Source organism: Lepisma saccharinum, chromosome 11, assembly GCF_977018435.1.
Source record: "Lepisma saccharinum chromosome 11, izLepSacc3.1, whole genome shotgun sequence".
In the NCBI taxonomy this organism is placed as follows: Eukaryota; Metazoa; Arthropoda; class Insecta; order Zygentoma; family Lepismatidae; genus Lepisma; species Lepisma saccharinum.
This window is the reverse complement of record NC_139239.1, coordinates 34,402,435-34,417,052: the sequence shown is the minus strand read 5'-3', so window position 1 is coordinate 34,417,052 and position 14,618 is coordinate 34,402,435. Positions and strand designations below refer to the sequence as shown.

Here is a 14,618-nt window from a genome sequence, read left to right as displayed (position 1 = left end):
GGTGTTTCATTTTTCTGTAGCTTGTGTGATAGTGGAGTTGTTGTTTTTTCAACAACAGTAACACTTCAGGAAGATGCCGCGCAAATCTGCTGTTGCTTTGTGTCCGAACAACGCAAGAAATACTATAGATTGATTGATCTCCTTTATTTTACTTCGCTTTTGGCTAATTTGAGAAGATGAGGATGAGTGATAACATGATGAAATTGATGAATGAACACTCACAAACATCCATGCCCAGGCCGAGATTCGAACCCGGGACCTCTGACGTCATAGAGCGATGTGCTAACCACTCCGCCACGGGGGCTGGCAAAAATACACTAGGTGTAAGCTATTTTTCGTTCCGATTACGTTCAAGATGTGGGTTTCAAAGTGTAAGCCATTAGATCCTGTTCACACCAAAACAGCTGGATGCCGATTACACGAAACTTAAAAGCAGAACTGCTGAGCATTACGTGCAGACCGCAGCTTAATAAAAACGCTGTACCAAGTTTAAATTTGCCTGGTTGTATGGTGAATTGTAGTGTGCAACAGCCAAATTACATAATTGATCGAAGTCACGTGCCAATAAACGTCAGATTCGAAAGCGAGCAGCCTCCCGGATGGTGCAGTGGTAGCGTCATCGCCTTGTAATCAAGGGGTCCCGGGTTCAATACACGGTGGAGGTACATAGTGGTTCGGATCCCACTTTAAAAACTGTAGGTCCAGTCCCGATTAGCCTTTCTGTGCATAAAGTGAACTTGAAACAACAATATAATCAAATTCAATCGAAAGCGAGCAGTGGGAATACTTGAAGAGTTATCTCCTCGCAAAAGAATTTGCATGGCACATAACTCAGAGACTTTGAGTACTGGAAATATACTCAATACACTCAATCTCCAACAAAATAGTGAGTTGGAAACTCTGAAAAATAAATGAAAATGTGCTGAAGAACAAATGAAGAAACTGCAGACACTACAGGATGAAAGTGCTAAATAAGTAAACAAAGTAAAGAAACAATGCAATCGCATATTACATAAAGTGAAGAATTTACAAATTAGCAATACAAGTTTGAGGCAACAGTTAGTAAAACTTCACAAATCAAAGCAATCCGCTTTCAACGTGACTAAGAAAATAAGGGAAATTCTTCGACCAGTGTTTTCCACCAACCAAATCAAATGTCTTCTTAGTCACAAAAGCAGACCGAAACTGTTGTCAAGAAGTGATATTGTAAGTGCATTAGCACAAGAAAAGCTTTAACCTACATGTATAAACCTACTGAAGAACGTTTCCAAATCGTTGAACAAATGGAAAATGCATTTTGTTTATACAATTCTCCTGGCGATTTAAGCCGGAAATGTTGAGTAATGGAAACAATGAGATCATTATTACTTTCCATGTTTCCTATGATAAAGAAGGAAATTATAGATCTCTTTGTCAAAACTCGGACATAAATTCGTATCAGACATTTAAATTCGAAAATGAAACAAAATCGAAGTCAGCTCAAGAAAGGTAAAAATACGTTTGTTGTCTAATTGATGCCAACCTGAAACTGTAGTCAGGCAGGACTGTCTTTGGAGGGGAAAGCTTGTAATCTAGTTTACATTAATGTATATTTGACTTTGAGAACAAATGAGAAACATGTACTCAATATTTTGTGTGTTGACGCTTCACGGGATATAAAAATTCATCTACCCAGGCTCTCAATGAAGCGTGAAGTGAAATAACAATAGTGTTTGGATTATTTATGTCTGCTACATGTGTACTTTTCCTGGCGTCTTGTTAATGCTTCTTTCCTGGGCATAGTAAGTCACATTTATCAATTAATTTTAACTTATGCAGGGTAGTACATTTTATTTCTCCTTTGTATTTACATTTTGGTATCAAGCACCGCTTTTCTGCAACTTTCGGATTATGAAACATACAGTTGTACTCTCTCTGCCTCGGTGATTTATCCACCAACTTCGCCCTAACACCCCACATGATTTTTAAAAAAGGACAAATTTGTGGTCATTTTGGCTCTAAGTATACCTTTTCACCAGGCACGTATCTAGAAATATGTTTCGAGGGGGGGGGTTCAAACCAAGTGTCGCAGGAATTATAATAATATGAATAATAATAATGGTTATATAAATCAAATTAATACTAATTACAATACATGAATTAATATTATATTATTATTACACGATTAGGTAAAAATACTGTATAAGAATAAAGATAACAGCACATATTCATTACGTAGCTTACCTGTAGTTAAGATCAGAATAACTTACATAAAAACAAGTGCCCTGACAATAATGTCAAATAGATGAATAGTTGAATATTTATCGAATAACAAAAATGATGTTACATGTAGTTGGAGAAAAGTAAGTTTCTATTTACAATTTTATGCATATTATTTTGAGTAGTAGTGTACATAAATCTTCTTTGTAATGTCATTCAAAGCCGTATGATCCCAACATAATCATTGCCTTCTAAAACGTTCAGAGGAAATTACAACAAATGCTAAACGAGTATATTTTCATTATTTAATTTTCGTACTTAATAAGTATTCGGGTGTGTGTGGGGGGAAGGGGGTCTGGACCCCCTAAATACGTCCTTCGTGTCCTTCATAGCATATGATTCCAATAAAATCAGTGTCTTCCAATACGTTCAGAGGAAATTATACAACAACGGATAAACGAATATATTTTTCATTATTTAATTTAAGTGCTTGATAAATTGTTCGGAGGGGTCCGGACCCCATGGACCCCTCCTAAATACGTCCTTGCTTTTCACCCTCTTACACACCTGAAATAGAACATTCTGAATAAACCTCTGATACATCCCCGAACCGGCTTTTCCGCTTTTCATTACATGTTAATTCTATTGATAGTTAACCTTCAGCGATACAGTTTACTAGATATACTCTGCTCCTCTATACATATACATTTACTTACACTTTTTTTTTTTTTTATGTTGAAATGGGCGGTTTTTCCCGTAGCATCATTGTGATTGTTTAGCTACAATCTCATTAAACTTTATTTTACATGATATACGAATAAGGAGTACATAATAGGATTTGGTCTCCCGCAACTGTCGCAGGGAGGGGAAATCTGTAAGGTTCCCTAACGACACAAAGACGAACACAAACAAAATACATAGAAAAAGTGATGTCAGATGGCAGCTAGCAGTTCCTGTAGAATCTGCAGTCTGGCATCTGAATCAACAGTGCGGCGAATAGCTTGCAGTCCATCCACCAGCACTCGCAGGGGCTGAAGTAAAGCTGGATTCAGCAACGTGTGAATCAGCCGGCGAAGAGTTTCCAAATCGTCAGCATGCTGTGGTTGTGGGCTCGGAGAAGTGTCCATGGATTGGCTGGGAGAAGGGACAGCCTCTTCTGATTGGTTATCAAGCTTCCTGGGCTGTGTGGCGCTCTGTTGGTCTCGATGAGCTGGTAAAATGGCGCTCTGCGACGAAGTCGAAGCTGGTTGAATGGAAACAGGCTTTTGGGGTAGTTTCTTCTCCGGGGGTGACTTCTTCGTATTCGAGCCTCGGGAAGCTTCCAGTAAGCGAAGATACACAGGACAGCCTTTATAGCTGGCCGTGTGTGCTCCTGAGCAGTTTGCGCACTTCGGTGGAATTTCCGGGGTGCGTTGTGGGCAGTTCTCGATCAGATGACGTTGAGCACATTTCACGCATCTGGGAAATAACTGGCAGAACCGTTGTCCGTGGCCGTAGCGTTGGCAACGGTGACATTGTAATATTTTGTGTGGTCGAAGTTTCTCTACAGTGACTTTGAAGCCTCTGTATGTGTCGAGTTGAAAAATTTCCGAAGAAGGGATTGCCGTCTCGGAGTAGAGTTCAGTGCGTCGTAGCGTGACGACGACTAAAGGTGGGCGATTGTCCCGAACTGGGCGATCGGGACTTGAAGAGGCTTCCGAAGAAGGAGAAGATGGTCTGGATAGACGACGAACGTGTTCCACTTGGAAACCTAATTCACTCAAACTGCCTTGAATTTGTTCCTCCGAGTACTCTAGAGGAATGTGACGAATCACCACCTTACGGTAGTTTTTTGCTGCTGATCCTGCTGCCACTTTTTTGATGCATGCGGGTCCTTGCAAAAATTGCCAGGCCTTCGCAAAGTCGGATGCTGTTGCACATATAACCTTAAGTTGGTCATATAGCAAGACGAAAGTAGGACATGTATCGGTGACACGTCGAATCTCATCGGCAATAGCTGCACACCGATGTGTACAAACGAAGATTGGACGGACATAGTTGTCCGTGCAAAATGGAATCTGGCCGCCTAGTTCCCAACCAAGCGGTGCTGACAGAGATAATCCACTTGAAGTACTACTTCTCGTCGAACTCTCCCTGCGTCGTTTCACCCTCGTTTCGGGCGCCGAAGGTTCGGACATCCTGTCCGAACATAGCTGGGCAGGGGGATGTACTTACACACACACGTCAGAACATTCATTCGATTTTTAAAACAAATTTCTTTTCAAAAACACGGAAGAAGTGTGAATTCCTATACCATAGCTGGTGTTCGTTTTTGAGATGTCCCGTGGCTGATGTCATCCGTGGAGGTTCACGAATGGTTCCGAACTTTTCCGAACGCCAGACTGCACCTCCCTGGGTATAGACACCCCCCCCCCCCCGAATGGAAAGGGAAGATTTCTGCCTATACCTCCCTTGCCTCCTCTCCCCCGCTCCAATGGTTGAAAGCCCATGGTTTCCAGTCTATCTCGTATAGGACAGATAGGGGATTGGTTTCCCTTAGATTCCTTTGTAAATCCTCTAAAGAACTCAGGGGAAGATTTTCTGCAGTACTATGTTCTCTGTATTTACACAACCTTTTAAACTTTGTACAATATGTATGTATAATATGGGATGTAGTTTTGTTTCTATATGAATGGCAACGTACTTGTATTATGTGCAGACAAAAATGTTATGGTTTCTTTTCTTTTTTCAAATATGGAATATATAATGATTAAATAACAAATATTTGCTCACGCTCTCTCTCGCTCTCGTTTTAGTAGTGTTTTATTTAAATATACTAATAATTTGGCCTCCAATAAAAAAAAATGGGTAAGCTAAACAGTCATAAATACGGATGTATTAATTTGGGCAAGAAAACGTGCGTTCTAATTGTTGTTGTTGGTTTGGTTTATTTTACTTCACCTTTCTGCCACATTTGGTTATCGCGAAAATGAGGATGAGTGATGATATAATGAAATTGATGAAGGGACCTCACAAAGAACCATTCAGGCCGGGATTCGAACCCGTGACGAGCGCGCATTCTTGTTGCTATGTGTTGTACTCTGCAGCGAATAATGAAATAATTTGGAATGAAAAATGTATCCCAGAACTCAAAAGTCAAATGAATATCATTGAAGATAGAAGAAATAAGTGTGTTTTGTTACCTGTTTATCTCCTCTAATATATTTATTTTTTGCCACCTCCCATCGCTTATTCTAGCTCTATAGATTTAATCGCGATAAGTAGCTAATGACCTTATGGAAGTCAAGAGGAACAATCATAAACAGAGAACTCTAGACTCCTGATTTCACAGTGCCCTGCAGATGCACTGGGAGGAAATTATTTGTATTTCCCCCTTTCTTTAGCGTTGCTTTTCCATCACTTTACCTAACTTCTGCCATGACGATGAAGGTTGATTAAATTAAACGGATGAAGAGTGGTGACAAAGAAACACTCATTCACAGGCCAGGGCTCGAGCCCGGATCTTTCAGTAACGAGATCATGAGATGGAGAAATTAGGGAAATCAAGCAATGCAAATGTTAATCATATACAAATATGGTGTATCAAAAATCCAATTGAAATTTACGTACCACCGAGTAAATATGCAGTTTGCTTTACCAATACCCACGTATTCGAATAGTTAGAGCTTTCCACTCATCTTTGTTGTCGGCCGACCTCCGTGGGGGAGTGCAAGTGGCCCCGGATCGGTACCAGGTGGAGGCACATAGTGGTTCGGATCCCACTTTAAACTCTGGGTCCAGTCCCGATTAGCTTTTATGTACATAAAGTGGACTTAAACACCAAATCAACCAGCCGCGGGGGAGTGGTTATCACTGCACGCTATGGCACCAGGAGTTCCGGGTTCGAACCCCGACCTTGGGTGTTTTTTGTGTTTGTCTCTTCATTAATTGTATTGTACCATCTTCGCGATTAACCAAATGTGACAGCGACGCTAAGTAGCATAAATCAAATCATTCATTGATTATTTCATTTGGTTTGTTTTACTTCTCTTTTCCTACACTTTTGGCTAATCGTCAAGATAGTACGATAAAATTGATGAAAGGACAAACACAAATAACACCCATGCCCAGGTCGGGGTTCGAACCCGGGATCTCTGGCTTACTAGTCAAATCAACTTGTTTTGGATTTTCGAAAGTGAGTGGGATCAACACGGGCTTCTTTTCAGTAGTCCTTCCTCATTTTGCAATCCTTTCCTTTTTTGACTTTCTATTTTTAGGAATACTGGGCCCTAAAGGGGGGAGGGGTATTATGACCCACACCAACCTCCCTTGGTCACGCCACTGATTGCTACCCCAAGTGTCGACATCACCGCACCATGACCGCACGTCACCTGCCCCACCCACTCCAAAATAAGTTGCGACGTTCCTGTACATTACATATGTGTAAAATGTGTGTGTGCGTGCATGCTTACATCATTACAGCAATGCAGTGAAGTGCCCAAGGGGGTTGGGGGGTCATAATCCTCCCTTAGGGCCATGTGATTTATCCAACACCCAACACCCCTAACACCCCCAAAAATTTCCTCTACACCACCCTAGAATTTTTACAAAAGCCTAATTTATGGTCATTTTGGCTCGAAATTTACCCTTACCCCTCTCTAAATTTGAACTTAATGGAAAATTCTGGAAAAATCTCTGGGCCAAGTACTCCTTAAAAGAAGAACGTCAAAGGCAGGACAAAATAGGCAAAATGAGGGCTGACTACTAAAAAAATATATTATTGATTGGTTTATTGATTTGCTTTATTTCACGTTTTTTTTTTTGTGCCACTTTTGGCTAATTTGCGAAGATGGAGATGAGCGATGATATGATGAAATTGATGAATGGACACTCACAAACATCCATGCCCAGGCCGGGATTCGAACCCGGTACCCCTTGCGTCATAGTGCGATGTGAACCACTCTGCCACGGGAGCCGGGTCTAAGAAAAAAAGAAAAACAGTACGGAAGCCCAGTCACCTTTCGAAAATCCTGGTCACGTCACTGAGCACATGCTATTGCTCCCAAAAAAGCTCAATTTATGGCAATTTTGGCCCTAAAGTTACCCTTGCACCCCATACCTCCCTAAATACCTAAGATTTTTCTTAAGTAAGTTACAAACTTACAACCCCAGGTGAAAAAGTTTGAATAAACCCGTGCTGGGGACGTAACTCCTCAGGCTGCGAAGCAAGACGACTCTTGTGATCTTGACTCATTTTGCACGGAGGGAAATTTCCGTTTGAAACGCCTCTGAAACGAAAACTGACAACACTGCCCTGCTGCCTATCAGACGTACCGGCTGCTTTTTTGTTGGTCGACCAAGTGTGTGTAGTGAACTTTGCATTGTGTAACTATTCACGTGATGGTGTGTAATAGAAGGGTTTCGATCTTATGTAAGTAAGAGCCGCTGGGATTATACCTGCTGAGTCATTAACGCGAAGGACAAGTAGAGGAAATGTTGTGAAACCTGTTAAAAAGAAGAAAGAATTGTTCATGTAAAGTGTAAGTTCACGTGCCAAGGAACAGTGTTGTGTGTTCTTCGTTGACGAAGATATGCGAGGTTGTGTCGTTTGATTATATCTGGCTGGATGTTTATAGGTACTAGTGCTGAGTTTGTTGCTGTGATTGTAAAAAACAGGTTTTAACTTGGAGAGCATAAAGTGCGGTGTATTTTAATATTGCAAAATGAGGTGGCTTATTCCAGTTTTGTATTTCACTTTCTTTGTTGCTTTGGAGTCCCACGCTTCAATAGATATTCCAAAATTGCCCGACATCCCAGATTTTAATGCAATTCCCGTTCCAAATTTTGAGGATGGAGAGATTTTTGTTGAAAAGAGATGTCGTGAAATTGGAGGGGAAGCAGCAGTAACAAAGGCCAAGTCAGCCCAGAAAGAAGTTTTCGAGTGTGTAAAATCTCTTGTTAATTATACAGAATTGCGAGAAGAAATAGAAGAGGCAACGCCGACTGGAGAATTGGATGTTGTTTTCAAGAAGTATTGCAGGCTGTCCCCAAAATTGAGAGCATGTGTAATGAATTTCACAACTGATATTGAGGTGTGCTTAAGAGACGATGAACAGAAGAACAAGCAGGTAATATCTGACATAACTGATTCTTTTATCAATTTTATATGTCACAAAGAAGGTGACAGAATTGCCTTATTTATTGCTGAAGGTGGACCAGAATGTTTATCAGATAAACACGAAGACATTCAGGACTGTGTAAACAGAACTGTTCAAACGAATAAACCAGAAAACATTACGTTTGACGATTTGCAATCATTACAGGATGTAAAACTACCAACGCTGCTCATTGATGAGAAAGCATGCAGAGAGTTTGATATTCTACAAATTTGTGTTGTTCGGAGCCTCGAAAAATGCAAGGAACCCACACCCGCAAACATCATTAACAGTATGTTTAACTTTGTGCGTAAAGCAAGTCCTTGTGATGAATATGAAGTTCTTAAGGTTACCTCCAATATAGCATCAGTGCATATACCTATTGTTATGTTTGTTTTAGTGAGCACTTTTAGTACATATTTTCTGTAAGATGCTCTTCGCCATAAAAGTGATGATGAACAAGTAAAAGAGTATTGTATCTTGTTTGTTTATGGGGTAGAGAATAGAAACCTTTAAGGGTGAAACATGGCACCACGGTCATGTTTATTGACAATGCATATTTTCTTTGCAGCATAGAGTTAATAAGAGAAGTCCTCTCAGTCAACCTCCGAGAAATATATTTTCTTTACACAGTATTACGGTTTTTATAATTTTGACTGAACAGTATGGCTTATTCTTGTTCAATTTTGAATGTCTAATTGAAATATTAACTTTCATGGACAAGAATTTTATTAATATAAAAAGTTTATTTATTGGGAGTGATTTTACAATAGCGGGAATTTCTCCATTTTGTTTGAAATTTGGCATACTCACTAATTTTGGCCCCCTAATCACGAATCTGCAGTCAAAATTTGGCACTCACATGTGCAAATAGCAAAATAATCTAAATTAAGTTCTTATTTCTACAACCTCGATTTCCAAATTTCCCACCGATTCCGGGCTCCGGCGTAATTTACCTACCAACCCCAACCGCTAACGCGGCCCAGCTTCTGCTCCGACTACCTGGCTTTCTCTATAGAGTCCCTGTTAAAGGCATGTTAGAAATTGGCTGGATTCACCTGCCCCCAAATAAGCGCGAAATTTTAAGTGCAGATTTGTGATTACGAGGCCCAAATTAATAAGTATCCCAAATTTCAAACAAATTGGATAAATTCCCTGTATTGTTAAATTATACCATTTATTGTCATTGCATGTTCAGATATCCATTATGCATTCCTGTTAACTTGCTTTCCCTACCCCATGATTTCCAAGAATTGTGGAAAAGATAATGTAAATGCATGCAAATTATTGTTTGCTGGTATAATGTGATACAGGGTGTGGACATTTAAAAAAGTAATGATTATGAAATGTTGGGAATCTGGTTTATGTTTTACTTAAAACATCATGCCATTAAAACTCAAGTTCTGAATAAAGGCTGTATTGTTCAATTCAGTTAGAAACTGTGGTAGCACTTTCATCTAGTCAAAACTGATTTCTTCATTTTTACAGAAGAAACTTCAGTAAAGTTTTCATCTCCGAGAAACGTATTTCTTCAAATTTACAGGAGAAAGTACTTACCGAACTGACTTTCCGTAAACTTTTCAAAGGTCGTGGAAGTGTTTTTCACCATCGTTTAATTTATTTGGCCTGTAAATCATGTATTTTTCAAGATTAATGTCTCTCCGATACACGAAAGCTGTTGCATCTATGTCCTACTACGTGAACCAAATCTCGTGATAGCCCCACGAACCATTCACGGGGACGAGGTATACCTACGAGGTTAGGTTAGGTTCCATTAGCACTCATTTCACCCCTAAATATGTGCTTCGTCATCGAAAAATTTCCTCCGTACGTTCAATTACGCATATCCGGACAACATCGGTTTTTATCGATTTTCTCCTCCAGGTAATTTTTCCTAGCTTTGGGATTTATGTTGTTGAATTCCTTATACAATAAGCTTTCCAACGATATATGACACGTATTCCTTAGGAAATGGACGTAAAGTAGAGTCTTACAGACCCCAAATTTTAGCTATGCTTGCCTAAGCTAACCTTACCGTGAATGGTTATACGACCCCAAAACACAAGCACGACGGTCATGCAAGCAAAGAAAGGAACAACAATAATTACTCGTAATATGAAAAATTGAAATTATTTTTGTGAGAAATTCATAGTTACACTTTATAGAATGTTCCACAATGCAGAATAAGTAAGTAGCAATGTTAAAAAGGATGAAATAAATGAGTTACAGGTGTTTTGACTAGATGAAAGTAGTAATGAAACTATCATTGTGACACTATTAACAAAGATGTTCAATGGCATACATTTTTACACAATGGAAGTTAAGTGTTGACCCAAATGCAGGCTAATTAGGTTTGCTTTCTAATTCAAGACAAAGACAACTTTCTGAATAAGATCATAAGTGCGAGATACAATAACCAAAAAAAAGTTCCTAATATACGGATATAGCTGCGAAATTTAATAATTTCTGAGACAACTCATCTTGGAAGTTTTTTTCAATGTCTACAATATACACTTGAAAGTTCTAAGGTATTAATGTTAATGAAAGCATTAATACAGAGGAGAAAGAACTCCAGAATATTTTTAATGCTTGCATTTAGTTTTCATGTTATTGTTCCAAATATTTCTGCTCAGTCAAATTGCAAATGGTGGATATCACATTATCAGATTTCCAAAGCAAAGTGTGATATCAAAATTGCTGTTTCAAAACATCTGATACATACAATTTCTCGCAACAATCTATGTACAAAAAGAACTGAAGTGGCTCATAAAAATTGGCACTGAGTACTGTGTCCTTTTGTAAAAATATTTAAACTTCATACAAAACAAGATGACACATTGTTTGTGTGGATTAGTGTGTGCCATTTTTTACATCATATTTTTTGTGAGGCATAGATGTATAAATATATCTTCCTTAAAAAACTTGTGGCCTCATAATCCTGCTATATTGTATGTATACTACAGAAAGGAAGCATTTATGTTTAAAATTTTTCTTAATTCTTCTCCTAATTTGGATATTTGCTTCTCATGATATAGTTTCAATGCTGAACGACTTTTGTTTGTAGTTCATGTAACCATGTAAGGGATTTGAGGTTTGCAAGTTTTATTCAGAAGCTTGAGTTTAACAGATTGAACATTTACTTATTAGGGATCTTTGAACATTTACTTATTAGGGATCTTCAAGGTAAAAATAAAACTGCAGACATTTTTGGCATGGTTGAATGAACTGAAAGAATTTTATTTGAAAAAATGTCATTTTCAAAATGTTATATTCCACTTTACTGGAAAATGTTTGTTATTAGTACTTAACACTGTTGACTGAGGTGAGGTAGATTTCCATATAAGGAATTAATTTAGATTAGGATGAAGAATGATAAGTGTAATTTACATGCGGAATTTTTTTAGTTGGACTGTTGCAGTTTAAATTTTTATATGTAGAAAAATGAAGTATGTTGTGTAGTTGACCTTGTCATGTCTATGCAGCGTGATATTCCTAGTGGGAATTTAGTTAAATGTATCTTCCACTAAATTAGTGGTGTACTGTTGCTTGTGCCTTGCAGCATGTTCTGTATAAATTTCTATCCATGTTGTATGAAAAATTTATCACCTTTAGATGGGTCAGCTTGTTATTTCATGTGCAGTTGCGATAAGCGATGTTTAAGGCTATTCAGAAGGAAAGAAAGAACGACATGTAAACTAACATCAATTACAATCTCAGGTATGTTGTATAAGTTACAATTGTGCTATATGTATATGTTGTTCACTTCTTTCTTGTGTTCTGTTAATTGTAGTCTCTCTGTTTACAAATGCAGTGAATCTTTGGATATATTGCTGTGTGATGAGGATGTGGTTACTATTGACTTTGGTAGTGGTAATTGACGAATAGACTGCAAATGTTTATTTTCTGTTGTATGCTCAAATATTTCTTCTGTTTGAATTTGTTTCTTTGTCATCGATTCCTTTAATGTTTATTCTCTTTATCGAGTACATGTAAAGTATTATATGCATGCAAGTATTATTCAATTAGAACATTATTTGAATTATGTGTAGTATGAAAATTGGAAGTTTTGAATCTCGAGAACCATAATACAAGTATTGATTGGTATATAGGAGAGTATTCTCGCATAATTTTTTTCTTCACAATGATAAAATATTAAATCCTATGCCACATTAAAATATACGTATAGTATACATATATAAATATATACTTTCGAAGTACTGGTATTCCTTCCTTTATATCTCTCTCAAGAATGAGAACAATATTATGTATTATTTTGTGTATCTCTATTGTAAATAGAAATAACTTTTTACCCTATACATATATATTTGATAAATAGTGGGTAAACAATTGGAGTGTGTGGATTGATTACTTGAATGAACAGTTTTGCAGATCAAATTTATGCATTCAAGTAGAAGCTAATAATTTTCATAGTGATCATTTTTTTATGTACACATGTGAGTGTATGTATGTTCGTGACTCTATTCTAGAAAGAAATGACAGGGGTAGAAATGTAGCAAGTGATTAACCTTTCTTTAATTAGTATTTTTGTTTTAAATGGTAGATTTCTTTTGCCAAGGAAATACTTTTTGCATATTCTTAAACATCCCAAGATGAGGGGAGTAAAATTATTTGGAAATACTAAATAGTAAAACTTAAGAGAATGTGTGTAATGCTTCTTCACATGTGCCTAGCTTTTCCTTTCTTTTTTTAGAATTTTTGACCATTTTGTAAAAATGTTTTATGTATAGAGTTGTTTTGTCACCATTCATTGTACCAGGTATGATAATAGGAATAACTTGTCCCCCTATACACACACACATATTATGTGTATATTGACTATCCTGAATTATATAAGTAGTATTATTGCCTGAACATTTCATATATCCTATTATTCATAAATTTGGATTAGAACACACTTTGCTCAGTATTATCAAAGAATAATTTCTCTCTTCTACTTTTGTCCATTCTATGGAGCATTAGGAATAAATCTGTTGGCTTCCCACCGATAAGTCATGTGGATGCCATTACAAAAATGCACTTGCATCAGGTTATGCCAAATACTCTATAAAGAATGGCTAGCAAAAGAAGTTTATGGCTATTTTGTTTTTACTTTCATTTCTGTTGTGTTTTTTTTTCAGATCTGCATCGCATTATGTCTTTTAGCAATTATTGGTCTGTTGCTTTTGTATTGGCAGTGCAACTTGGGTTAATTTTATATATATAGAGGTGCGAGAAGCAATGTTTTATATCACTTCCTTTATTCATAAAAGAATCGACAAGATAATACTCACAGAATCTGTGATACTTTTTTGCTTAAGGCCAAGTACTTCATTTTTTATTTTTTATTTTTTTGTATTTATTATAAATTTACCTTCTGTGCTGATGTTGCCTATTGCTAGAATCAGTGTGCATAATATGTGTGCACATCAACCTTTGCAGTTATGGAAGTTTTCAGATCTGTATAGCATGTTAAGTTGGATTCATATGCATGGATTGCTGCTTCTTGCCATTTCAGTTTGTCCATTATGCATCTGTTGTGTATTTTGTGCCCTTACAATGGACCAAAAGTGATCCTTATTTAGATAAAGGTGGAAAGTTTCAGGTAGCAAATCTTGTCCAATTCTTGCAGGATTGTACGTGCACGATTTTTGTTTCATGTTTCCACTGTATATTTATATATATATACATACAAATAATGTCCATGACCTTCCATGTATTCAGTTTTGTAATGAAATAGGAATGTTTGCTGTAACTTCCTTCCTTTATATAAGTGATATATGAATATAATTTGTATATGTTGGTATGGAAAGACTTATTAATAAAGCATATATATTATTAAAATATATATTATTTTGCAGCCTCGTAGACAATAGCATTTGGTATTTCACAACAGGTTTTAGAGGTGCTTATAACTAGTGTAATATTGTAGATACATTAAAAGGGAACTATTTCGTAATAGGCTATCTATACCACGTTTGTTACAACCTGTCCCGGTTCCCACGCTAGTTGCTCCCTGGCTTTTCTCGGTGCTGGGGAAAGTCAAAGCGAGGCAGCCAATTAAAATACGCAACAGCGTCTACGTAAGCGCCTCTCTTCTGGCTTCCATTCGCTCCTCGCTGCCCAGCAGACGATTTTTTCCTCGTTTCTCATTGGCACCGAAACTGTCGAGCGCTCCCTAGCACGGTAAAGGGGACAGGTTGTAACAAACGCGGTATAGAAATAGTTTCTAAATATACATTGTTGAATGTTGCTAATTAAATTCAACATATGATGTTCTCAGAGACT

At 37.6% G+C, this 14,618-nt stretch overlaps 1 protein-coding gene across 1 annotated transcript; it reads left to right on the top strand.

The window, feature by feature from the left end:
* Nucleotides 1–7,482: 7,482 nt before the first annotated feature.
* On the top strand, nt 7,483–14,174 carry LOC145994718 (27 kDa hemolymph protein-like). The gene has a single exon (XM_083130909.1). The coding sequence runs from the start codon at nt 7,902–7,904 to the stop codon at nt 8,760–8,762; it is 861 nt and encodes a 286-aa protein (XP_082987035.1). The 5' UTR covers nt 7,483–7,901; the 3' UTR covers nt 8,763–14,174.
* Nucleotides 14,175–14,618: the final 444 nt, after the last annotated feature.

What these genes read in the sequence shown, in the direction of transcription:
- LOC145994718 (XM_083130909.1), top strand. Translation starts at nt 7,902, where the DNA reads ATGAGGTGGCTTATTCCAGTTTTGTATTTCACTTTCTTTGTTGCTTTG.